Source organism: Miscanthus floridulus, chromosome 12 (genome assembly GCF_019320115.1).
Source record: "Miscanthus floridulus cultivar M001 chromosome 12, ASM1932011v1, whole genome shotgun sequence".
In the NCBI taxonomy this organism is placed as follows: Eukaryota; Viridiplantae; Streptophyta; class Magnoliopsida; order Poales; family Poaceae; genus Miscanthus; species Miscanthus floridulus.
This window is the reverse complement of record NC_089591.1, coordinates 57,586,991-57,612,613: the sequence shown is the minus strand read 5'-3', so window position 1 is coordinate 57,612,613 and position 25,623 is coordinate 57,586,991. Positions and strand designations below refer to the sequence as shown.

The 25,623-nt window shown below is 45.6% G+C and overlaps 4 protein-coding genes across 7 annotated transcripts; 2 read left to right on the top strand and 2 right to left on the bottom strand.

Moving 5' to 3' along the window:
- Positions 1-1,532: 1,532 nt before the first annotated feature.
- Positions 1,533-12,961, top strand: LOC136496560 (probable inactive beta-glucosidase 14). Of its 4 annotated transcripts, none has more exons than XM_066492271.1 (12): positions 1,533-1,700; positions 6,458-6,524; positions 10,431-10,513; positions 10,642-10,717; positions 10,863-10,937; positions 11,070-11,157; positions 11,234-11,486; positions 11,597-11,712; positions 11,823-12,072; positions 12,171-12,270; positions 12,437-12,497; positions 12,626-12,961. In XM_066492271.1, exons 1-12 carry the CDS (start codon positions 1,578-1,580, stop codon positions 12,840-12,842), a joined length of 1,509 nt encoding a protein of 502 aa, XP_066348368.1. In that variant the 5' UTR covers positions 1,533-1,577; the 3' UTR covers positions 12,843-12,961. The 4 variants fall into 4 exon arrangements, with proteins under 4 accessions (XP_066348368.1, XP_066348367.1, XP_066348369.1 ...); XM_066492270.1 differs by having other exon boundaries at positions 1,534-1,700; positions 10,455-10,513; positions 12,437-12,545; XM_066492272.1 differs by having other exon boundaries at positions 1,534-1,700; positions 11,597-11,640; positions 12,437-12,545.
- On the bottom strand, positions 12,866-24,516 carry LOC136495944 (uncharacterized). Its single transcript, XM_066491715.1, has 7 exons — positions 24,141-24,516; positions 21,661-21,731; positions 16,960-17,137; positions 16,715-16,869; positions 15,470-16,160; positions 13,322-13,411; positions 12,866-13,002 (listed from the first exon to the last, which is right to left on the bottom strand). Exons 1-5 carry the CDS (start codon positions 24,514-24,516, stop codon positions 16,029-16,031), a joined length of 912 nt encoding a protein of 303 aa, XP_066347812.1. The 3' UTR covers positions 12,866-13,002; positions 13,322-13,411; positions 15,470-16,028.
- LOC136495945 (uncharacterized) lies at positions 13,434-15,157 on the bottom strand. Its single transcript, XM_066491716.1, has 3 exons — positions 14,802-15,157; positions 14,553-14,755; positions 13,434-14,419 (listed from the first exon to the last, which is right to left on the bottom strand). Exons 1-3 carry the CDS (start codon positions 15,155-15,157, stop codon positions 13,860-13,862), a joined length of 1,119 nt encoding a protein of 372 aa, XP_066347813.1. The 3' UTR covers positions 13,434-13,859.
- Positions 17,501-20,733, top strand: LOC136498251 (uncharacterized). Its single transcript, XM_066494195.1, has 6 exons — positions 17,501-17,553; positions 17,641-18,520; positions 18,635-20,196; positions 20,273-20,398; positions 20,466-20,540; positions 20,616-20,733. The coding sequence occupies exons 1-6, from the start codon at positions 17,501-17,503 to the stop codon at positions 20,731-20,733; spliced, it is 2,814 nt and encodes a 937-aa protein (XP_066350292.1).
- Positions 24,517-25,623: the final 1,107 nt, after the last annotated feature.

The following is a 25,623-nucleotide window of genomic DNA, read 5'->3' as shown; positions in this document are numbered from 1 at the left end:
TTAGAACAAAAAAACACGAGCCCTAAAACGTAGATAAATGCGTCCCAATGACGTCACAACTAATTAATATAAGAAAATGCAGTATCAATCAATTCACATATATATAGTACATAGGCTTCTACTATTTTGGGTAAAACGGGTACTACGACCTAATACCCGAGTTAGCTGAACTATTGTGTTGATGACACAATAGTGCCCGCCGCCGCTTGGTCCTGACAGGTGGTGATTGGAGTCTGTATGGGATGATTGGTTGCCCGATCGAACCAAGGCATCCTTTGCCTGTTTCACCTCATTCCTCTGCCATGTTTGTTTCCCCGCCTCGCACGATTTGCCTGCTCCGCTTCATTCCTCATCCCTCTGCCATCCCATACGGCTCCGTCTTCTCGATTTCCTCTTCTCTCACGATGTAGGATGGCGCGATGCACCCATGGTACAGGAGCCCATGTGTCATACACTCAAAACTCTCATCCATGCATGCAACTAAACAAGATCTCATCTTGTACTGGACCAACAACAAAAACAACCAAACATGCGCACGATTTAAGCATGCATCTTACCATCCTAGACCGGCTCTCCATCCTGGATCCCCATCACCAAAGTAACCAATCACACCCTATGTACGTCTGCTCTTAGCTAGTCCGCACAGCCGACCAACGCACGCTGCACAACACCAGCCAGGCTCGGTAGTCCGCATAGCCAACCAACCCACGCTGCACAACACAGGTTTTCTTCGTACGGAGTATATATATGCAGCCAGGTTGCAGCAGCACTGCAGCACCATTGCAACAGATGAGACAGGCCCTCGTAATTTTCTATCAAATTAAAGGCCAGATGTTTCTGATTATCACGAGAGTTTAAGAATTTATGATTTTCCTAGCGTGCATGTCTAGTGATATGGTGCCTCTCTTGGAACTTCTAATTAATAATAGTAAGATATGATTTGGGTTTTCAAAATTGATACTTGAAATTTGTGTTGACACAATAGTACCCAATATTTCGGTAACTGAAATTTCAGGTCTTGATTCAAGTATTCCCTAACTACCCGAAATAAACAAAACCGTACAAATATTTAGAAGAGATAGAACTATAGATGCAAGTCAAGGCAATGTAAACAATAGCTCTTAGTAGTATTTTAGAACAAAAAACACGAGCCCTAAAACAAAGATAAATGTGTCCCAATGACATCAAAATTAATTAATATTAGATAATGCAGTATCAATCAATTCACATATATAGTACATAGGCTTCTACTATTTTGGGTAAAAACGGGCACTGCGGCCTAATACCCGAATTAGCTGAACTGTTGTGTTGACACAATAGTGCCCGCCGCCGCTTGGTCCTGACAGATGGTGATTGGAGTCTGTATGTACGTCTGCTCTCTAGTCCGCACAGCCTAGCTACCAACGCGCGCTGCACAACACCAGCGTCAGGCTCGGTACGTAGAACACCAGCCAGGCTCGGTAGTCCGCACAGCCTACCAACCCACGATGCACACCACCAGCCTTCAAATATTGATGCTACACCTTGTACCAGGTAGATATACGAGCCACCAATCACGCCCTAGGCTGCCCGCCGTCATGGCGCGTCTCTTCTTCCTTTTCCTCTTTCTCTTTCCCCTCCTCTGCTCCTCCGCCACCGGGCTCAGGCGCAGCGACTTCCCGCCGTCATTCCTCTTCGGCGCCGGCACGTCGGCTTACCAGGTACGGGCCGTATACGGCAGCCGTTGCCGAGCTCAGCAAGCTAGCTGTAAACGCACGCGTGCATGTAGTCTGCATAGTTTATTGACTCGATTGATGAGCTACATGCCGTCATCATTTTTCATTATAACTTGCGAACTGGAGGCGGAAGCCAGGTTCCTTGGACCGGCTAGCACTACCGGATACAGGAGCTTTGCCACTCGGCAAAGCCCCAAAAATACTCGGTAAAGCGTTTGCCGAGTGTTACACTCGACAAACGACACTCGGCGTAGGTTTTAACGGCAAAGAGCTGTTTGCTGAGTGTCAATCGTCGGGCACTCGACAAAGACTTTGCCGAGTGCCCAAAAAACACTCGGTAAATATTTTTCCAAAAATAAAATAAAATAAACAGCAAGGTCAGAGACGCCGGATCCACTGCACCCACGCCGGAGACGTCAGATCTGCTGTGTCCACGTCGGAGCAACTAGAGCCTGACGGGAGGCCGCGCCACCGCGCCCCGCCACCGCGCCACCGAGATTCAATGGGAGGCCGCGCCACCGAGCTCGGATCTGGCGCCGAGAGGGGAGGAGAGGGGGCACCACCGGGATGGGGAGGGGAGGCCGCGCCACCGAGCCGCCGGAGCCCGACAGGAGGCCGTGCCTCTGAGATCCGACGGGAGGCCGCGCCACCGAGCGCCGCCACCGCGCCACCGAGATTCAACGGGAGGCCGCGCCACCGAGCCTGGATCTGGCGCCGAGAGGGGAGGAGAGGGGGCACCACCGGGATGGGGAGGGGAGGCCGCGCCACCGAGCCCGAATCTGGCACCGGGAGGGGAGGGGAGGGGTGTCGCCGGCATCAGGAGGGGAGGGGGCGCCGCCGTGATGGGGAGGGATGGCCGCGCCACCGAGCCCCGCCACCGGGGCCTGATGGGAGGCCGTGCCACCGAGGTCGGATCTAGCCGCGCTGGGAGGGGATGGGAGGGGGCACCGCCGGCAAGGGGAGGGGAGGGGGTGCCACCGGCATGGGGAGGGGAGAGCAGCAGGGAGGGGAGGGGAGAGCAGCGGGAGAGGAGGGGAGAGGGGCGTCAGGAGGGGAGAGCAGCGGGGAGGGGAGGGGAGAGTAGCGGGGAATTAAGTAGGTTTTTTTTTGCTTTGCCGAGTGTCCTAGATCTGGGCACTCGGTAAAGTTTTTTTTCATTTTTGTTCTTCTTCTTCTTTCCCAGAAAATTTTTTTTTATTTCTTTGCCGAGTGCAAAAAAGAAAACACTCGGCAAACCTCTCTTTGCCGAGTGTTTTTTTTTTTGACACTCGGCAAACCCCCTCTTTGCCGAGTGTTTTTTTTTTTTTGCCGAGTGTTTTTAGCGCAGCACTCGGCAAAAAACATGTTCGCCGATAGCCCGAAGAAATACACTCGGCAAATTTGACGTTTTCGGTAGTGTAGTCGCTCTCTGCTATGGCCATGTCTCTCATTCTCCTTCTATCGTTTGCTGGAACCGAGTCACTCCAGCTCATGCCAAACAGAGGTACGTAGAAGTTAAACAGTAGACAAGATAGATTTGGCGGCGATGGATGCTTATATCTTGGCTTCTATTATTCAAATACACGACTCGGAACCTAACACCCTGAACCAACAGGATACACGGCTAAAATAGTGTTGCCCACATGCATACGGGAGCAACTACAACCCGGGTCTCATGCGCACGCTCGCACGTATCCGTCGCTTCCGAGCCACGAACTCATACGCTGCACGTACGCCGCATAAAACGGTCCACTGACCTGACCTCAAGCCACGCCTCTAAACGTGCCCAGCTAACATGCACCCGCTAATAATACTACTCTGCCCGTATCCACTATCATGTGCAGCACACGCACATTCTAACTTGCTAATTAGCTTAATCTACATATATGTAAATGACTAGTAACAATCCCCACGAGAACACATCTGGTTTTGGGTACGTGCACACTCAGTACATGACACACATGTAGCGATTTTTTTTACATTTTAGCCCTTTTTTTTGAAAGTTTCTCATAAATAGACTCCTGGCGGAAAGAATTCAGAAAATGAATCCTTAGCTCGGCGCCATTGATGCTGGCGCCGAGCTGCTGGGCACGGTGAAAATGCCTGCCAGGGGGCTCGGCGCCGGTCACTCTGGCGCCGAGCCTCCTGCCATTTAAAAGTGCATGCAGTGCAGTGGCGAGCAGTACATGCTCACTTTTAAAAGTGCATGCAGTGGCGCAGAGTGACACAGCGCATTCAATTGAACTTGAAGAGTCACATCAGAGTAGTACATTCAATGGGGACCGTGTAGCGCATGTAGGAGCTGCACTTCAACATATTCAGGTTTCATATAACTATACCACTCAGGCTGCGTTTAGTTCGCGAAATGAAAATTTTTGGATGTCACATCGGATGTTTCGGGGGATGTCGGAAGGGGTTTTCGGATACTAATAAAAAAACTAATTACATAGCTCGTCTGGAAACTGCGAGACGAATTTATTAAGCCTAATTAATCCATCATTAGCGCATGTTGGTATTGTAGCATTTATGGCTAATCATGGCCTAATTAGGCTTAAAACATCTCGCGATTTCCAACCAAACTGTGCAATTAGTTTTTTTCGTCTATATTTAATACTCCATGCATGTGCCGTAAGATTCGATATGACACTTTGGGGTGAAAATTTTTTGGGCCTCAGTTTCACCCACCCCAAGCAAGGACAGAAACGACAGGCCTAGTGCTATATTTGCACAATGTTAACACATACATTATACAGTGAGATTAATAAAGTCACTCACTTGTTGTTCACTGTCCGCAACTGCTGCCTTTCAGCATCCATTGACCTTAAGGCCTGCTGACGAGCACGTTCAATTGAATGCGCTGTGTCAGTTCCTGCTGACGAGCACATACATAGTACTATTTTAGCCTGCTGACGAGCACGTTCCAGTTCCTGCTGTGCTGCTAATTGCAGAGAAGCAGCCTGCTCAGCCTTCTGATTAACTTCATTAAACCGAGCTTACAGGTCATCTTTTTCCTGTAAATGTGTAGGAAAAAACACTAAAGATCTTCTTGTTTCAATAATTCAGTATATTCACGAAACATGAGAAACAGGTAGCAAAGAGTCGATTACACCGCAACAATCGTTGAATCAAATTGTACTAGTTTATTCTCAAACTAATATGCACATAGGAGAGCTGAAAAATTCCATATTTAGGGAGACTGAGGCAGTGAAGTAAAAGATCTACTATTTTCAAGCTAAAGTGAAGATAGGACAGATCAAAAATTGGTTACTTCTTATCTTTTGTATATCTTGTATACGTTGTTTTGCACGCTTGTGAAGCCTCAGAAACTTGGTATCCAGCTCAACGTATTTGTCGTCGCGTTCTTTTAGTTCCTTTTCCATTTTTTTTTGTTCAGCTACATGCATGGAACTAATGATGAATTAGACTCTGAAACCAAAAAAAGGGGCAGCAAGGACTAGGTTGTATTACATATTATAATGACATATGTCGTGACCTCATAAATCTATTCCAGCTTTCAATTTTAGTTCTTATTATCTACTAAATATTTTTCTCTATATTTTATGTTGAAACTCTAGTGAGTTGCCGTTGCTTTTATTCAAAAATCTCATTTCTATTTTGTTAAATAAGTATATTATAGGTCCTAAAATGCACTTTAGTTACTCAACAATATACAATATGTTCGGCTGGGGCTGAAACGATCGTTTACGACCAAACGAATAGGGCGATAGACAACCATTTGGGGGCTCTAGATATTGAATTTCTTCTATCGAATAACTTTGTGTGTATTAGTAATTTCTCCTTGGCACCTCTACTGTTTGTGCCATGTTTGCTTTCCATTTTGCTTTTAGAAATCACGGATTCTGTTGTTTCCTTAACTTTCAATCACATCCGATCTTATTTTTAGTAAGAGCAAAGAAATAAGACTGAAATCACTGAGATACGGGTTTAAGACTGACCCTTGATGAAGTCCAATTTAAAACAGAGAGGGTAGATCATATTAGCATATTTAATTTCTCAGTGATACAACTATCTTAGCCACCTACCTTTTCCTGTACTGAGATGTAATCTATCCGTACAAGAAACAAATATACGCAAATAAATAGGGGCTAGCTGATGTGACTCTTCAAGTAATTGAATGTGCTGCACCATCTGCTCCTTTGCATGCACTGCACGGTCCCCATTGAATGTACTACTCTGATGTGACTCTTCAAGTCCAATTGAATACGTTGTGTCAGTCTGCGCCACTGCATGCACTTTTAAAAGTGAGCATGTACTGCTCGCCACTGCACTGCATGCACTTTTAAATGGCAGGAGGCTCGGCGCCAGAGTGACCGGCGCCGAGCCCCCTGGCAGGCATTTTCATCGTGCCCAGCAGCTCAGCGCCAGAGACACTGGCGCCTAGCTCGGCGCCAGCATCAATGGCGCCGAGCTAAGGGTCTATTTTCTGAATCCTTTCCGTCAGGGGTCTATTTGTGAGAAACTTTCAAAAAAAAGTCAAAATGTAAAAAATTCGGCACACATGTACATGACCCAAATGCAAGAACTCGACAACCAAGTCATGATTATTCCTAACACCGTTTCCCCCTTTTACTACTCATTTACTCAATGAAACTGTAGCTCTCCTCCTAAACCTTTCAATTTGTGTTTTGCTGATCTGGTCATACCTACAGTGCCTGATGATATAGTATGTTAGTTGGATACTTTCTCCTCTATTGTTTTCCATTTAATTCCTTCTTACGACTACCTTCTACATCTCATTTTAGGTCGAAGGCGCCTATCTAGAAGACAACAAGGGCCTGAGCAATTGGGATGTCTTCACCCATATTCAAGGTGCTTCCATAGGTCTCAGTTATGCATACGACGACGATCTAAGCCATCTAAGCAACTATCAATAGTAAGGGTATAAGCAAACTATGGCCGCTTTGAGTGGAAGTAACTACTATTATAGTTAAGGAGATTCTAGAAAGAATAAAATTCTATGCTGCGGTGCCGCAACTTGCATGCAGTGCAACACTGCCCGCACGCATGACGCGTGTCCTCTGGCCCCACCACGCGCATGCCGATACTCCCGCTGGCACGGTGGCTTTCCCTCGGAAACCACCCACACGCATAAAATGCGTGAGTCGCTGTTCTGTTCGACTGCTAGGGCTATGCATCGAAATTAGCACGGAAGGATACGTGGACGGCTTGTAGCGGTGCTGTACGGGAGTCAGACTGCGACAGAAGTGCATATGATTTTTTTCCATTCTAAAACAAGTGATTCTTGGGAATATTTTCATTTTTTAGTGCTTTTGTTGAAATCACTTGGAGATGTATGTATACATTTTGGAGGTCATTGCACACTGCATTTTCTTCTTTTTGTTTTTGCGTCATTGCACACTGCATTTTCTTCTTTTTGTTTTTGCCTCAGTTAAAGAATCATTTCATGCTCTTGAATCACGGGAGAAAGTGAACATTTTCGGCCAATGAATGCATCTTCTGTTTAGAACTGGGAAGGTCTTAGGAAATAAAGGGCCCGATTAGGATGACTCTCCGGCTCAGATTCAGCTTGGATTCAGATCCTCTGAAGTCGGCCTACTCGATTGCTCTCGACAGTCAATAGATCAGTGCCGTCCAATAACATCCAAGCGCTCAACTTGCACCACAGCAGGACTCCACTAAATGGCGAACCCACAAATTTTCATTTTTGGCAAAAAAACATTTCCACAACTTTTCTTTTTTAGAAAGTTACAAAGTTATAAGCATAACTTCAACATATAACTTGCGGAACAAACTTCAACATATAACTTTTACATATACTTATACGGATAACTACAATGTATAACTTCAACGTGTCAAAATTACACGCATAACTTATACATATAACTTATTACGTGACAAAATTATACGCATAACTTTTATGTGTAATATTTTGTGGAACAAACTTATCAACATAATTTCTTAAAATGCTACAAAATTATGCATATGTATAACATTTTGCATAAAAAATTTATTATCATAACTTTTTAAATAATTTTTTATACAATTTTTATGTAATTTTATAGAGAATTTATCATGATAACTTTTATATGTATAAGTTATTGTTATTCGTAAAATTATTATAAAAAATTGTGCCATAAAATTTATGTTAAAAAATTATGATAATAGAATAATATAGAAAAGTTTCATGCTAAGTTGTCTATGAAATTACGTAAAAATTATATAAAAAAAGTTATGATAAAAAATTGTGCTAATAAATTCTGCTATGCTAAATGTTATATTAACAAAGTCGTGAATATAACTTATGGTAATAAGTTAAACCCAGTAAATATTATGCATTAAAGTTATATATATATAAGGGTAATAAAGTACACTTTACAACCCTCAACTTGCGCCAAAGTTCGATTTTCAACCTTCAACTCTGAAACCGGTCAAGAAACATCCTCCAACTATCAAAACCGGACGAATTTGGTCCTCGGTCGGTTTCAAAAGCGGTTTTCTATTTTTGGGAGGCGCCGAAATTTTAAATTATTTTTTTGAGCATCTTAACGTCCTCAAATGAAAAAACTCAAAACTACAAAGTTGTAGATCTCATTGAGGTCTACAATTTACATATAAAAATTATCTTCATCCGACATCGTATCGAAGGGTTTTCTATTTTTTAAAATTTGAGTCTCATCACGTGACAAAATATGGTGCTGAAATTTTATATTATTTTTTCGAGCATCTCACTGTCCTCAAATGAAACAAATTAAAACTATAAAGTTGTAGATCTCATTGAGGTCTACAATTTACATATAAAAATGATCTTCATCCGACATCGTATTGAAGGGTTTTCTATTTTTTGAAATTTGAGTCTCATCACGCGACAAAACAGTTTTGTCGCGTGATGAGACTTAAATTTCAAAAAATAGAAAACCCTTCAATACGATGTCGGATGAAGATCATTTTTATATGTAAATTGTAGATCTCGATGAGATCTACAACTTTATAGTTTTAATTTGTTTCATTTGAGGACAGTAAGATGCTCGAAAAAATAATATAAAATTTCAGCACCATATTTTGTCGCGTGATGAGACTCAAATTTCAAAAAATAGAAAACTCTTTGATACGATGTCGGATGAAGATAATTTTTATATGTAAATTGTAGACCTCAATGAGATCTACAACTTTGTAGTTTTGAGTTTTTTCATTTGAGGACGTTAAGATGCTCAAAAAAATAATTTAAAATTCCGGCGTCTCCCAAAAATAGAAAACCGCTTTTGAAACCGGCCGAGGACCAAATTCGTCCGGTTTTGATAGTTGTAGGGTGTTTCTTGACCGGTTTCAGAGTTGAAGGTTGAAAATCGAACTTTGGCGCAAGTTGAGGGTTGTAAAGTGTACTTTACCCTATATATAACTTAGTAACTTTCTAAAAAAATAAAAAGTTGTGAAAATAATTTTTTCTAGAAAATGAAAGTTGCGAGAGTAGCTTATGGTTCGCTAGATTTGGATCCACGGGAATGAAATTTGGACACCCGCTTGTCGGATCGGGACGTCGCCGTCGTTGTCGTCGCTCCCTGGGTACCTGTTCCCGATCCCTCGAGCAACGCAAGCGAGGACTGCACGACAAGGTTACCAAGGGGCGGTCGCAATGTGCTGCAGCCGCTCCCTACACAGCCGGTTGCCGGTTGCAATACGCGAGCACAGCCGGCGGCCTGGCGCGCGGCAACCCATCGCTGGCTGGGTGCACAACACCGCCTCGGACAAAGCAGCACACGGACACGGCAGACTCACGGTCTCACCGCAGCGTGCACTAGGCCCGCGCCAGCACACCATGGAACTCTCGCCTGCAACTCCGGTGTGCAGTTGCGCTGGCCACAGCTGCCGCACAGCAGTCGCCGCCCGCCTGCACAACCGCGGCCCCGCGCTTGCCACCCCGGCCGCTCACCACGTGCGTAGTCATGACCCATGTCGACCACACACTCTCCGCGCGCGCGTGACGGACGCCGCCCATGCGTTTCGTCGCACTCCCGTTCTGGCCACCACACTCGCCACCTCCAGCCGGGCGCCGCACCATGCAGGACCCGCTGCAAACGAGGAAGACCAAGACGAAGGCATCTTGGGCTAATGGGCTGAGATGGACCGGGTGCTGAGAACGTGGCTCCACTTAGGGCAAGTGCATTGGGATTGTCTCATATATAGTGCCACGTAATTATGATACGACTTAAGAGGTAACCAGTACGATGGATTGTCTTTTAAGTTGTTTCGTAGTAATTCCAGAGTCCTTAATTTGTGAAAACAACAATGTAATGTTTATGAGTTGCATGAAAACAACCACTTGCACAATAGCGTGTAAGTTGTCTCATAGTCCTAAATTTTAGCTCATGAGATGGTGTTTTGCGAAACAACGACCTCTTTCTCTCTCCCCTCTCTTTCCTCCACATCAGCAAAAATCGTACGTGGCGCTACATGAGACGAAGTATGAGTCCACTGACGTATAGCAATGTACTTCCTTAGGCCGGCCACGTTTTTGGGAGGTAACGAGAAGCTGTCCCAGATGGCTCCACTCGCTCAGAGAGGATCCACGGTGATAGTGACGCCTGTTCCAGATGACTCCATGGAGCCCACCCAACTACGACCATTTTGTGCTGAAATCCTGAAACCAACCCAACCAAAATCACTGCTGGTAGACTCGATTCAGGAGGTGGCTGTCCCCGCTATAAACATGTGCGCTTTGAAAATCACAGACGTGCTTGATTTTGTTGCCTGTCTTAGTGTTGGCTATTAACCAAAAATCAGGAAAGATTGAGGATGGGAGCAACGGCGACGTGGCCAGTGACCACTATCATCGTTACAAGGTAAGCGTACATAAAGACATTTTATCAAGTGCTCATGTATCTTTTTTAACGCACTATAAATCACTAAGACGAGGTGTTCGGCGGTTCCCTCCAAAAAAGTAAAATCTCACTCAAAGTCTGCACTGCAGGAGGACATAGAAATGATGCATTCGATGGGCCTCGACTCCTACAGATTCTCATTGTCCTGGTCGAGAATACTTCCAAGTGAGCTCTTTCTCAAAATCTCATGAGTTCAGTTGTCAATGCCTTTGGACCCAGTTCCCAGCTCGACAACACACAACGAATCCTTCCTTAGTACCAGCGTTTAACTTAAATTATATGCTTATACCTTTCAAATATCCCTGGTCAGAGGGTCGCTTCGGAGGTGTTAATCCAGCAGGCATTAAATTCTACAACAGCCTCATCAACGGCCTGCTAGAAAAAGGTATGCATTCTTTGTTCTGTTATTATGTAGCCAGCTACCTCCCACCACAAATGCCACCCTGAAAAAAACAAGCAAGCCTTTCATCTCAGTCTCTTTCATTTGGGCCTAGCACTTGATAAGCTTGGTTAGCAGGGATACAACCATTTGTGACGATCAACCACTACGACATACCCGAGGAACTCCAAGAAAGATACGGCTCCTGGTTGAGCCCAGAGATTCAGTAAGCCCATATTATAGCATTATCCACGAAGATGCAGTAAGCTCATATATATGGTTGTTTCTGCATTTCTGTTCAGGGAGGACTTCACCTACTTTGCTGAGCTTTGCTTCAAGATGTTTGGTGACCGAGTAAAGCACTGGGTTACATTCAATGAGCCAAATCTTATGGTAAAGCTCGCATACTTCGTCGGGGGATTTCCACCCAGCCACTGTTCCGAGCCGTTTGGGAGATGCGATTCGGGGAATTCAACAACCGAGCCTTACATTGCAGCGCATAACATGATATTAGCTCATGCAAAGGCGGTCAGCATCTACAGAAATAACTACAAGGTACAAAAGACACATTTGGATCAAAAGGGAGTGGGGACTAACCGTGTGCTTGCTCTTAAATCCTCATGGAAGTTGTATAAGTTGTTTAACTTGTTCTCCATCCTTCTCAGGCCAAGCAAGGTGGCTCTATTGGAATTACACTACACATGAGATGGTATGAACCACTGAGGAATATCAAAGAGGACCACTTGGCAGTAAGCCGAGCTCTGTCTTTCGATACTGCATGGTATCAGTAGATTCAGTAACCTTCCATCATACTAGTATTTTAATATTTGAACTGACTTTGTGGCCTTCGCGGTTGAATTAATGCTCACTTGATGATATATGCTAAAACAGGTTCCTGGATCCCTGCTTCTTTGGTGACTATCCTGACCAAATGCGCCAAATCTTAGGTCCAAACTTGCCGAAATTCACAGAAGGAGAGAAGCAACTACTGAGAAACAAAATTGACTTCATCGGAATAAATCACTACGATACATTCTACGTCAAGGATTGCATATATTCTCTATGTGATTTGGACCTCTACACTGTTGAAGCTTTAGTTTTTGAATCAGCAGAACGAAATGGGATACCAATTGGAAAATCGGTAAAAGTCGGCACTGTACATTGCATTATTCTATTCAACAAGAATCCTACTTCCAAATTGATTTTGCACAACCTAACACCGCTAAATTAATGTTGCAGACACCAGGAAACAGCTACGTGGTTCCAAGCTCTATGGAGAAGTTGGTCATGTATTTAGAGCAGAGATATAAAAGCATACCTTTGTACATCACAGAGAATGGTGGGTTACTAGGTTTGGTAAAATCTACATATTAGCTACAAAACATATGCCTTTGTACAGAACAATGATTCACTTCTATGCATCTTTATATATAGTACACTTGTAGCACACTGGTACCATAATAATATCTGTATGGACCTCTTGATCTCCCTTTTTGGTCTTTCAGGTTATGCCCAAATAGGCAACAGCAGCACCACAGCAGAAGAATTAATTAATGATACTGAAAGGTCAAGTTACATTCGTGACTACCTCACTTACTTGAGCTTTGCAATAAGGTTGTTGCATTCCTCAATTATCTTTTCATGTAAACTGCTCTGCAGCCAGGTAATAACAAAACTTTGCTACTTCTGTGCAGGAAAGGAGCAGATGTGAGAGGTTATTTTGTGTGGTCTTTGATGGATACCTTCGAATGGAACTCTGGTTACACCGTAAAGTATGGTCTTTGTCATGTGGATTTCAAGTCACTAAAGCGAACACCAAAATTGTCTGCTAAATGGTACAGTAAGTTTATCAAGGGCTATGAACAGATAGAGATGGCCTATGAAGAATCACCTAAGTATATGGTTTCCTAGCACAGAAATACAGAATTCTCAAGGTCCATGTTTGTATTTGGTTATTGAGAAAATTTCTTATTTGGCCCTCCATGAAACTTCCCTTTCTTCTTTGGCCCTGAAACAAATTTTCTTACCTATTTGGCCTCACTTGAAGTTTTGTTTTCTAATCTGGCCTTACCTGGTACAGACTATTTCAAATCAGAGATTATAACCAACTGGTCAACTTAAATAACATATCAATCTCAACATACTATTTCAAATGCTAAAAAATGTGTGGCAGGTTTTTGCTATACAACGAATCTGCCTACAGTATCTTGAGTATCAAGAATAAGCAGAGCAACAAAAATGTTCTGAAAACAAAACAAACAGTAGGCATACACAGGGGTAGGCAACAAAAGACTCCAAAATTATCCAACTACTCATGCAGAATTTGGAATCTTACTACGCTATATTATACTACACATACCAAAACAGGGGAAAAAATCAACATAAGGTACCTTCAAGATCTACTGCCAGGAACACCTCACAGGATGACCTCCGTCCTTCTCTCTGTCCACAACCTGATCGACGAGCAAGGAGAGCTGACACTGCATCCACAAACCATCTCCACCAGATCAATCAAACGCCCTCACAAAAACAGATCACAAAACCAGATCAAAACCACGCGGAAAAAGTCTACGTAACCCCCTAACCTTTAGCACTATGGCTACTTCACCCCCTGAAGTTTGAAACCAGGTAACAAGCACACTAAACTTTGACAAACCGTTTAATTTACCCCCTATAGTGGTTTTGCCTTCCGGTTTTGCCTATGTGGCTTTCCAAGCTGGACCTTAGGGACACGCTGGACCTGGCCCGTTTTGTGCTGCGTTGTTTTTGCGGCTTGCGCGGCGGCATGCAGTCCCGCGTATCGGCTTTCAGGAAAGCAAGCGAGCACCAATGGCAGAGGGCCGCTGGTTCAGTCAAGGTGCAGTTCACGCAGTGTGCTTCGTAGGCGCATGACGAGCCCCGCCGCTTCCGCGCCTGCCTTCCTCGCGCTCAACTGCCTCGAGGGCCCGTCGCTGGAGCACGACGCCCTGTCCGGCGCCACGGCTGTGGAGCACGCACCACTCTCGGCGCTATCCGTGGGCCGCGTCGAGACCACCGCCGCCGTGCTACTCCCCTCGGTCGCCTTCCACCCGCACGCCGCGCAGCGCCGGCTCCGGCCATGGCAGCTGCAGCTCTGCCTCGGCTCGCCGGCCCGCACCGCGGACACCGCCACGGCCGCCGAAATCGCATGGCGTCGCGCACCTTGCAGCTGTAGGTGTCCCCACTCGACCTCGCGAGGGTGAAGTACGGAGCGCAGATGGCGCGCGTGGCATCCTGGATCTCGCGCGTGTACAGGGCGGGGCGCAGTATGGGGCTCGACCTCACGCGTTGCGGGTCTAGGTGCTCCTCCACCGTGTGGCTCCGGATCTTGTTCCGCACCCACCCCACGATGTCCTGCCCCTCGCCGAACTCCACCTCCACCGCGCGGTGACCCGTGATGAGCTCCATCAGCACCACGCCGTAGCTATAGATGTCGCTCTTCTGGTCCACCTTCAGCGTGTACCCGTACGCTGCAAACATTGCCATTGCAATTGCATGCGTCAGAACAATCGCTTCTCCGGCGGCCCATGCAGTGCCTCCCACAAGCTGCCGTTGGGCATGAACTCGTACAGAATCATGGCGTCCGCGTCGTTGTGCACGTACCCCAACAGCCGCACGATGTTCCGGTGAGCCGCCCCAGGAGCACCACCTCCTTGAGCACGTCTCCGTTCAGCTCGCTCGCCGACGCTACGGCATCGCCGTCCACCGGCGCCGGCCGCCATAGCTTCTTCACGGCGATCACGGCGCGTGCGCGGGAGCTCCGCCCTGTACACCCCGGTCGCGCCCATGCCCACCATGTTTGCCTCCTTCACGCACGCCACCAGCCCACCACGTACGTCGGTGCTCGTGAACCTGAGCCGCTGGAACGCCGTCAGCCGCCACGGCCATGCGCCCGACTCTACGCTGAGGCTCTCGTCGTCGTAGCAACTCGCGCCGTACCAGCGCCAGTAACCGCCCGTCGACGAACGCCGTGAACGCAGCAACGACGGCGAGCATCGGTGCGAGCCAGCCCACCGTGACGCGCCTGAGGCGCGCGCTGCTTCACACGGCACGAGGAGCGAGCGGTGGAAGGACAGGGCCGCATGAAGGGCGTCACGGGCCCGGACCCAAACCCCACCAATGCCAGTGCTTGCGTGCTGGCGATGCCCTCGCCGGTCGGGTTCAGGCCCCCACGCAGCCCACTCGCAGGCTGCCGCAGGCGCCGCCATGAACACCATGAACAGGTAGGAGATGGAACTGGAGGTGGGGGATGACAGCTGGGCCTGACAGCCACTGTGTCACTGTCTACCAACTTGGAGTGCCACGTAGGCAAAACCAGGTGCCCAAAACCGCCCAGGGGGTAAAATGACTGGTTTTGCAAAGTTTAATGTGTTGGATACCCGGTTTTATAGGTTTGGGGCTTAAGTAGACCACCCACCATACGTCAGGGGGTTATTTAGACTTTTTCCAAACCACGGCAAGCGCGCAAAGGTGACAGAGAGCGAGAGAGAGAACATGAAGGGTCAAGGCGGCCTCCTTACCGACTTCCGTAGCGAGGCAAAGGGCTCACAGTGGCGGCGAAGCGGCAGGATGGCGGATCGAGCAGTGGCAGCGGCGCTTAGGGTTTCGCGGCAGCACGAAGGCACGGGGCACGGCGGCTGCAGCAAAGGGGCTCAAAGGGCACGACAAGGGGTGGCGACTCGGCAAGGCGCGACAAAGACTGGTCGACAGCAAGACAACATGGATTTGGCCGGAAGATAGCCTTTGCGGAGCAGGAGACAGGGAGCAGACGGGATGGGAGGTGGAGGATTGGTCCGCAAGGGGCAAGGAGGAGATGGGATGGGAGGTGGAGGATGGGGGCGCTGGAGTCACGAGGCTACGAAACCCTAGTCGGTGCCGCCATGGCGTCGTCGAGGGAGGCGAAAGGAGAGAGGCGTCGGGACTGGGAGGGGGAGGAAGACGAGTCGCAAGAGGAGGTGTTCGTCGCTCGGAATCCTTTTCCGTGTGAGAGGCCCCGAGTCTATCGTAGCTGTTCAATTCGGGCTCTAGAAACCACAGGAAAGACCTTTTCCGATTCGGTGGGCAGCCAAACAGGCCAGCTCAGGAAACTAATTCCAATTCAGCCCATTTCCATACATCCAAACAGGCCCTTAGAGACTTTGTCCCCTTATCATCACTGACTTCCATTGCAACTCTCTCCTTAGCCTTTTGGGCTCTTTGAACTACTTCCTCCTATATGTATATGTATGATATACATAAGAGAATTCAGTAGCATGTGGCGTAGAGCCAGGGTTACAGAGAAGAAGAAAAAAAAGAAGAAATCCGAAATGGCAATTTTCCAGTATATGTAACGCAGCTATCAATAATGACGCAAAACAGTTGATCTATGTGATATCTCCAAACAAACCCATCACACTTTTACCTTGGGCATCTGGACTATATAGTTCCCCAAAATGAATGCACAACCATTTCCCTGCAAATTTTCAGGACATGTTTAACTCCACCTAACCCAGGGTACATATCTACTTTTACAATTGGAAGCCTATTGCACTTGCGCCCATTTTGCAGTTCAATGCTCATTCCTTGTTGAATGACTTTTGTTTTAAAAATTTTGGTATTTGAAAACTGAAATACATGGATTCACAAAAAAAACTGAAATACATGTAAGTTAAACACGGTTGATAACACTTCATCGAGATGTCAATTAAAATAGCTCATTGGCGAATTGACATGGAAAACGAAATATGTGAGTGCTCATCTGGAGCAAGGATTGTGTCGCGCAGTACCTGGAACTCCGGCACCTGCTTCTGCTGCTCGACCTGCCACTGCCCGACGACGCTGAACACCTCGCCCACCACTGACTCGACCCGCTCCGTGAGCGCCTCCGCGAAGGCCTTCCCGAGGAAGAAGGCGTCGAGGACGGCCTTGCTCTCGTTGTCATCTACGCGACGACACCAGCAAGAGCACACAGTAAAGCCCAAGCTCCAATCGGACTGCCCTTCTGCTCCCCACCCCACGTCAGAGAGGTTACCTGGTTTCGGCTCAGGGCGCGTGCCCCCGCCGCCGCCGCTACTCCGGGCCGCGAATCTGGGGAGCCTTCTGAGGGAAGAGGGGGACACGCAGCGAGGGGCTGAGGAGGGGAAAGGGGACGCAGCAGACGGGCGAGATGGACGCAGCAGGTGGCGCCATGATTCGGTGGAGATGAGGGGAGAAAATTGAATATTTGACACCCAATCTGCGCACATGTGAATATTTGACATCCAATTCGCAAGCCGTTGAAAATTTAACACTTTAGGTGTGAATTCGTTGAAAGCAGGTTTTTTCTCCTTCTTTTTTCCATTCAATATTTTTTCTATTTTCTTTTGGCTTTCAAGGCAAGATTGAATGACCAAAGTACCCATTAGCCTTATCTCTTTATGAAACGTATCTGCTGGAAGAGAAGCATTGCATTCCTTCCCTCTCTCTCTCCAGTTTCTCTCTTTCTCTCATTGCCTCCTCTCTCTCACGAGTGAATGCTAGGGTTTGGTCCTCGGACTGCAGGAGGAGCTTTGGGTGGCCGGATCAGGGCGGCTATGATGCCCTTCGAGGTCCCCCAGGGTAAGAACGCAGACCCTATCCCTCCCCTGTCCTCTAAGGTTGCTTTTTTGGATTTGGGGGAGAAGCATGGCTGATGCTCATGGTTATGTTCTCTCTCTTTTTTTCAACTCGATAGGGTCGATCCGGATGGGGCATTTAAACTATGTGTTCAGGTTTCACCTTTCACAGCAAAACTAGATAATGCTAACTCAGTTGATGTTCAACGCAAATATGATGAATGGGTGGTGGACTATCGCTATTATAATTTGCAGAACTTAGAAAAAGACCTGACAATTAGGGCCAAGTGGGGAAGCAACCAGCATCCTGTAATATCTGAATTTGATATGAGCAAAGGTGGGAAAAGAAAAATAGTGGATGATAATGATTTGTTTGTTGCCTTCCCCGAAAGACTGATCGATAAGAAGATGTTTCTATATGTTGATGTGAAAGAGAAACCTGTAGAATTGGTTGCAACCTCAGTTGTTTCAGAAGCAACAGAAATCTTGAGCAATGTGGTTAATGATAATAATAGTGCACCAGTGCAATCAAGCTTTGAGCCTGTTGTTGAACATGGAATTGATTGGGATAATTTAGAGATAATTCCACTTACAGAAGATAAGATTGGTAGCGCAGTCCCTTTGATGAGTGAAGATGCAATGTATGAATTTCTTGGTCTTAGAGCAGAGGATGAGAGAGCAAAGAAAGCTAGCTTTGATGCTGAAAATGAAACTAATGCTGGGCCTATGGACCTAGAGGGTGCTGAGTTGCCTGTTGATGATTGTATTCATGGTGAAGATTCTATTTTTTATGACAAGGAAAACCCTCCAATGGAAGTTGGAACCATATATGCTAGTATGAATGAGTTTAGATCAGCTGTGAGACAACATGCTATAATGGGTCAATTTGATCTTGGAACAGAAAAATCATGTACAACATTATTCAGGGGCTACTGCAAAGCCGAGGGCTGTCCATGGGCTATTGTAGCAAGGTTGATGAGTGATAAAAAGCATGTCAGGGTATACTTTGCTAACTTTTTGTGATTTTGTGATTGGACTTTTAACTAAAATTATTGATATGACAAACTTAACTATATTTTTAATTTTACTAATATATGCTATTTTGATTGGCAGGTTACTTTGAATAAGGAAGAACATTTTTGTCCATCCACTAGGAGGGTGAGGACAAAGATGGCAACCTACCATTGGGTAGCAGAGAAGGCAATCCCTTTTCTAAAGAAGGACCCAAACATGGGTCCCAAGAAATTACAAAAAGAGTTGGAGGACAAGTATCAAGTCTCAATTGGATATCATACAGTTTGCCTCGGTAGGAAGAAGGCAGCTGAACACATTTTTGGTACATGGGAAGAGAGCTTTGGATACTTGTTCAATTTCAAGGCAGAGGTTGAGCTCCGAATGTCGGGAAGTGTTGTAGAGATAGATGTAATACAGAAGCCAGATGGTGTATATTTCCATAGATTCTTTTGTTATTTCAAACCTAGCATAGATGGCTTCCTAAATGGTTGTAGGCCATATCTGAGTATAGATTCCACGGCTCTCAATGGTAGGTGGAATGGACACCTACCTTCAGCTACTGCTCTAGATGGACACAACTGGATGTTTCTAGTTGCATTTGGATTTTTTGATGGTGAGACAAATGACAATTGGACTTGGTTTATGCAGCAGCTGCAAAAGGCAATTGGCAATCCACCTTATCTAGCTATATGTTCAGATGCTTGTAAGGGCATAGCAAATGCTGTGAAGAAAGTGTATCCTTGGGCAGAACATAGAGAATGTTTTGTCCACTTGATGAAGAATTTTGTCAAGAAGTTTAGAGGGCCTGCATATGGGAGAATGTATCCTGCAGCTAGGACTTTCCAGCCAGAATATCATGAGTACCTGATGAATAAAATATATGAAGCAAGTTCAGATGTGAAGCCTTGGTTGGAAGAACACCATAGTTTGAAATGGTCCAGGAGCAAATTTTCAGAAGAGATAAAGTGTGATCACATTACCAATAATCTTGCAGAGTCTTGGAACAATTGGGTGAAGGAGAGCAAGGACCTTCCCATAGCTGATCTTGCAGACACTCTTCGGTCTAAGTTCATGGAGTTGTATGCAAAAAGGAGAAGAATTGGTGAAAAATTAGAAGGCCATGTAATGCTCCCTATTGTAGTTCGCCAACTCTATGCAATGAGTAGGCAATTGGGTCACCTACATGTCAAAGAAGGTGGAAGAGATGAAGCAGAGGTGATAGAGATCACTCAGAAGCACAAGATCATAAGACACGTGGTTAATCTTACAAATCATGTATGCACGTGCAGGGAGTGGCAAGTCTCAGGGAAACCATGCCCACATGCATTAGCACTCATTACTACATGTCGAAATCCTAAGATGCAAGATTACATGCATCCTTACTATTCAGTTTATCATTTTAGGATTTCCTATGGTGGTGTCATTAAAACATTGCCGGACAAAACTCAGTGGGCAAAAGTGAATCTTGGTTTTAGGGTGCTGCCACCTCTATCAAAATTGCCAGTAGGGAGACTAAGGAAGCTTAGAATTCCTGGCTGCATGGAAGATAAGGGAAACAAGAAAAGGACCAAAGGCAAGTGGCAGGTACAATGCAAGACTTGCTTTGCTTATGGGCATAGAACTGGATCCCCAAAGTGCCCGCTTACTGGAACTAAAAAGAGGTACAAAAATCTATTTTTCTGCTATTTGAGTGAAATAGATTTCTTAATCTCAACCCTTTTAATTTTACAAGAAGAGTCATGCCAAGCAAGGGAGGCCTTGTAATCCAGTTGCCTCCAACAAAGGAGATGCAACTACTGGTACACCTAAAAGGCAAAAGGTTGATGCGCAGGAAAGTTCAACTCCCATGCCAGTTACAAGAAGGTACAATAGTTGAATCTGTACATTTTATTCTTTCCGTTTCCAAACTAAACATTTACTCTTTTTTTAGCCAACTGCAATTAACCATGGAGAATATGGGAGAGACAAGTCGCGTCAATATTAACCCAGGACCTGTTACAAGAAGGTAAAAATCCTTGTTCAAATGAAGGACAAATTTTGCCGCTCGTTCATCTTGCCTAAGACTTTATGTTTTTTTCAGTCAAATTGGTGGAGCAACAGATCCTATGACTACCCCAACTAGGCCAAAGAAGTCTCCAACAAAGAGAGCTATCAACAAAAAGCTAACTCCAAGGAAGGGGAAAATTTATGCCGCATGAGACAATCCAAGAATATTGTCATATCTTTTGTAATTCTAAATTCCCAGGGACATGTGCACCTAGATGATACCTCTACCTATGTTAAACTGTGAACCTCTTAAATTCCTAAGAAACCTTGTAATGTATGTGGTACTGTGGCATCTATTTGGGTGTAATGTATGCATGATGCATCTATGGGCAATGGAGAGCCACGTGCCCTCCGGCAACGCCAGATGTACATGTACTTGTGGAACTGTGAAGGAGTAACACAACGTGTGATTGGCTCTGAATTATTTGATCCTCAGTGGCATGTTTCTGAAGTCTAAATGTGAAATGATAGTATGTGGCACCACATGAGGCGAACTTGTGCTTGTTTAATTTCCCTGTCTTTTGATTCAGAGTATGTATGTATGTTATGTGTTGCTGTCTAAAGCATAAGCACCAAGGGAGGGAAGAAACAGGCGGTAGGTATTCTTGTGCCTGTGGTAGAGCGTGGTATCCTTTGTGTGTGTTCAGCTCTATGTGCTTGCTTCCAATTGTAGATGGCAAAGAGTTGCACAACTGACACAGTGAGGTCTTGAGTGAGAACTAAAAACTGAACTGAACTGAAGAATCAATTGAGCATTTTCTTGGTCTTCGGTTTGGTTCTGCTGATGCGTGTTGTGATTCGGCAGCGCGAGCGGCTCGGGGCAGGCCCGCAGCGCGTCGATGTTCGTTCTCAGAAAAAATGGATGGATAAAAGGCCAAGGGTACTTTGGTCATTCAGCCTGGCCTTGAAAGCCAAAAGAGAATAGAAAAAATATTGAATGAAGAAAAGAATGAGAAAACACCTTTTTTCAACGAATTCGCATCGAGAGTGTTAAATTTTCAACAACGTGCGAATTGGATGTCAAATGTTCACGGGCGCACAGATTAGGTGTCAAATATTCAATTTTCTCAGATGAGGGGGGTCTCGCAGCAGGTGAGAGTTGGGTGCTCCACGCCCCCCGGCGGCCACCGGCTGATGCGAGGCCGAGGATTCGGGGCGGTTCACCGGGTGCGGATCTCTGAGTAAGGTCACGCACACATCATGGGGGAGTTGGAGTGCTGGACAGTTTGGTTGGTCATGACAACCACGCTCGATGATCCACAACGGCTGAGCCCAGCCCTCGAATTTTTCATTTTTAGCCCATTTTTAAATTTTTTCATAAATATGTTCCCGAAGATATGATTTTAAAATCTGGCCCTTAGCTCGGCGCCATCGTTGCTGGCGCTGAGATTACACGTGGCGCCGAGGTCTTGGGATTGATGCAGACATGGCGCAGACTTGGCGGGTAGCTCGGCGTCGTAGATCCTGGCACCAACCTTGGCGCCATAGATCCTTGCTGCCTCCTAGTCTTACCCTTACCCTTGTGACCCTCACTGCCTCCTAGTCTTACCCTTACCCTCACTGCCTCCTAGTCATAAAACCCATCGGGCCCGGGTCGGGCCGAGCTCAATTTGCTCAGGTCTAAGTATATATATGAGATGGTATGAACCACTGAGGAATATCACAGAGCCCCCAAGCAAGAGCATCACTTCTAGAGCCTTGATTCCATCTAGCTTGGTGTTTATGTTTGTTACTCTTGGAGCTTGGGCTCCTAGATGGCTAGAGTTTCCTCAGGAGCTCCCAATTGGTTGTGGTTGAGCACTAAGAAGTTTGTATTGCCTTTGCATCACTAGTGGATCCGCTCAAGCTCAATCTTTGTGGTTCTCTTGAGAAGAGGCAGGAGATGGAAGAGGCTCTAAGCCTTTGTGGCTCCCTCAACAACGAGGATGTAGGTAAGCCTTTGTAGCTCTACTGAACCTTAGGGTAAATCTCGTGTCTTGCTTCTTATTATTGGTTGTTTGAGTTCACTACTTGTTTGAATTGCAAGATTAGGGTTTCCACCCGATCTACATGTGTAGTGAGTTCTAGCTACAGAGACTTGGTGCTATGGGGACCTGAGATGCCTAGGAAGGCTGGTATTTTAATTGATCTACTTTTTATACTATGTTTGTGTTGCAGTAACTTCAGCTAGGATACGCAGAACCTTCGCGGATTTGTCCGGAACTTCCTCGTCGCGGAAGCTCTACAAGAATCCACGAAACCTCCTCAGTCTGCTAACCATTGTGATCGAGTTTAGTTTTAAACCATCCTATTCACCCCTCTCTAGGCCATGCCTGATGCTTTCAAAGAGATAGGCCAATACAAGTAATTCCAAGCAATCACAACAACAACAAGCACGCAGGACATAAGGATTTAATCTGAGGTTAGGCCACACCACTAAGGAGTGCCTATGTCCCTGTTGTTGAGGTGACCACTAAGGTCCAGTCTCTTCCACCTTCTTGACCCTATCAAGCAACCACAAAAGTCAACTCTAGTTTTTTTACTAGAATCACAAGGGTAATACAAATCTCCTGAGGATCTCCCACAGATTAGGAGCTCCCAGGCGACGCCTTGCCAGCTAGGGGCCAAGCCCCAAGAGTAGTGAATGTGAATCCAACCACTTGATGAATAAATCTAGTGCTCAAGTAAGAATCTCAGTTTGTTATCACCAAATCCCCTCTCTCAACTCAATCTCTTGCAAGATTTGGCTTTAGGGAGCAAAAGGGAGAAGATGAGAGAGCTTTGGATGCTAGGGGCATGTTTTGTCTGAGGGTTGGTCATAGTTATAGAGTGTGTAACGGTTAGAAGTGAGTAAGAGTGATATTTATACCCCTAGCACATTCTAGTCGTTCTAGGTAGCATCAAAACTTCTGATGTATATACGTCGAAACTTTCGATGACAGGCTTTCGACGAGGAATAGTATAGACAGAGTCACAATGTTGTGTTGAAGCTACATCAGAACTTCTGATGTGTCAAAAGCCAACAGCTTCCAACACCTTTGGGCATGTTTACTAGGGTGGCTATGGCCGCCTTAGCCTAATGGCATGTCCCAGGCCAGCCAATGCCAGGCCAAAGGGGTGCAACCCTCCCTGTTTGGTTCCCTGTACCAATCCGACCAGGCCAACTCGAGATTGTGTTTGATTCCTAGCTTGGAGCTCGACCAATGACCAACTGCCACCAATTGCCATTTTGAGATGGCGTTTGGTGGCGGGCATGGCCAGCTAGGCCTAAATGGAGGTAGCAGAATGCATATAGAGCAAAGGAATTATCACAAGTTCATCTCAACTGCACTTGTAGTTTCGTTACAATAATAGAACTTCATAGGAAATAAGGATTTGAATAATAGGCCTCAGACATGAGTAATACATCATTTGCAACCATAGCTGGCTCCAAGTTAAATTGACAAAAACATATAAATAGTACCAAAGAAGAACAGCTATGACCATCTGACAGTAAGTTCCATTACAAGAAACAAGAACACAAGGAGCTAGCTAGTTAATCATCCAAGTATGTCATCATCGGCCATAGCACTTCACTTACATTTGTTGCACATGGACAGCCTCAACCACTTGCCAAGTACCAAAATCAAAAGAGTGACAATGGCCATGTTTTCCCAAGAACCACTCTTACCATCAAGATCATGGTGTGCAGCACAAGTATCAGGTTGTAACAGCAAAGGGGGAGATGCAATCTCACCATCAAGATCAGGGTGTGCAGGATAAGTATCAATTTCTAACAGCAGAGGTGGAGCTGTTAGTGCTTGGCATGATGTAGTGAAATCACTAACAGCATGATCATAGTCATTGTACTTCTTGTAAACTGAATTTTTGACCCCAAACACTTGTTCAGTACACTCATGCCAAGTCATATAAATCTCTAGTTTCTTTCCCTTGAAAACCACGTAGCAATGTACCATTTTTCTGAAATAAAATAGTGCTTTAGCCTCAATCAATGGTAAGCAATGAAACTTGCCATGAGTGCGGAACTTGAAGTCTACGGTTTGGTTTGAAACAAACTATTGATCTCAAGTCCCTCGCTGGTGACCAGCATCATTAGTTTCAAATAATCAAGTATGACATCACTGGCATTTCATACAAACTGTGGCCTCAACTTTAGAATATGGCGGAGTAATTCATTTAAGTTAAGTCATTGGTGGCTGCAGGCAACAGAAGAGGCAAACATAAGAGGCAAACCCTAGGTCATGGCTGGCATGAAACCCTTGTGGACATCCATTCACTACCATCAGCATAAGAAAGAAGTTGCTATTACAAAGAATGGATGTCTCACACGGGTCTGATGACACTCATGAAAAAAGAACAAGAACAAAGCAAATAAGCAACCACCTCCTTGGTTAAGTTTGCATCATAGGCCATTTTCATTTCCCACATATACCACCAAGTTAAAGAAACAAGAACCAGCAGAATAAATTAACAGATCATGCAAACTCAAGGTAAATAGTAGACAGGTAACTTGAATAAGCAAATAAGGTCTGAAATAATGTAGCCAATAGAGGTTACAAATATGGTCTTACAATAACATGTTCTGCCCAACAGATCAAGGTTCAAATGGTGTCCATGGTTTCCAATGTCACATATTGTTAGCCACCCTCCCAGTCAAACAAACCCAACAGGACAGGTGTAGTTAGCCAAGTAAGCTGCACAAAAGACCTATAGCAATCTATGCCTAGTTGTAGTCAAAAGAAGAGAGAGTGGGTGAGGGAGGTGGAGGAACTATACATCTCAACAGTCAACCCCCTTCTTGGCCATGTAGCCCAACATGTATTGCAACTACATGTAGTAGTTCTTGGCTAGGTAGTTCCTAAGCAAAATGTCCCTATGGCTGTCACTCATGCCAACAAAGCCCCTTCCTTGGGCCTTGTTGTCCAGTAGGTAGGTGTAGTCCACAATGAGGGCCTCCTCAGAAAAGCCAGGAGTCTCCATAATAGCCAAGTAGAGATTGGCATCAACATGGGCTGGACCAATTTTTCTAAGAGCGTTAGCCACATTGTTCACTGCATCTGACA

Bases quoted from the DNA above. Each gene is read 5' to 3' on its own strand.
- LOC136495944 (XM_066491715.1), bottom strand. From the start codon at position 24,516: ATGGTACATTGCTACGTGGTTTTCAAGGGAAAGAAACTAGAGATTTAT. The intron at 21,732-24,140 runs GTAAGTGAAGTG...GAACCGCCCCGA, and splicing joins GCTGTCCATGTGCAACAAAT to ATCCTCGGCCTCGCATCAGC. The intron at 16,161-16,714 runs GTACTGCGCGAC...ATATACATATAG, and splicing joins AGCAGGTGCCGGAGTTCCAG to GAGGAAGTAGTTCAAAGAGC.
- LOC136495945 (XM_066491716.1), bottom strand. From the start codon at position 15,157: ATGGCGGCGCCTGCGGCAGCCTGCGAGTGGGCTGCGTGGGGGCCTGAA. The intron at 14,756-14,801 runs GTTCACGAGCAC...GCGTGCGTGAAG, and splicing joins ACGGCGTTCCAGCGGCTCAG to GAGGCAAACATGGTGGGCAT. The intron at 14,420-14,552 runs GTACGTGCACAA...CAATGTTTGCAG, and splicing joins AACATCGTGCGGCTGTTGGG to CGTACGGGTACACGCTGAAG.
- LOC136496560 (XM_066492269.1), top strand. From the start codon at position 1,578: ATGGCGCGTCTCTTCTTCCTTTTCCTCTTTCTCTTTCCCCTCCTCTGC. The intron at 10,514-10,641 runs GTAAGCGTACAT...TCTGCACTGCAG, and splicing joins ACCACTATCATCGTTACAAG to GAGGACATAGAAATGATGCA. The intron at 10,718-10,862 runs GTGAGCTCTTTC...ATCCCTGGTCAG, and splicing joins CTGGTCGAGAATACTTCCAA to AGGGTCGCTTCGGAGGTGTT.
- LOC136498251 (XM_066494195.1), top strand. From the start codon at position 17,501: ATGATGCCCTTCGAGGTCCCCCAGGGTAAGAACGCAGACCCTATCCCT. The intron at 17,554-17,640 runs GTCCTCTAAGGT...TCAACTCGATAG, and splicing joins GCAGACCCTATCCCTCCCCT to GGTCGATCCGGATGGGGCAT. The intron at 20,399-20,465 runs GTACAATAGTTG...CTCTTTTTTTAG, and splicing joins CCCATGCCAGTTACAAGAAG to CCAACTGCAATTAACCATGG.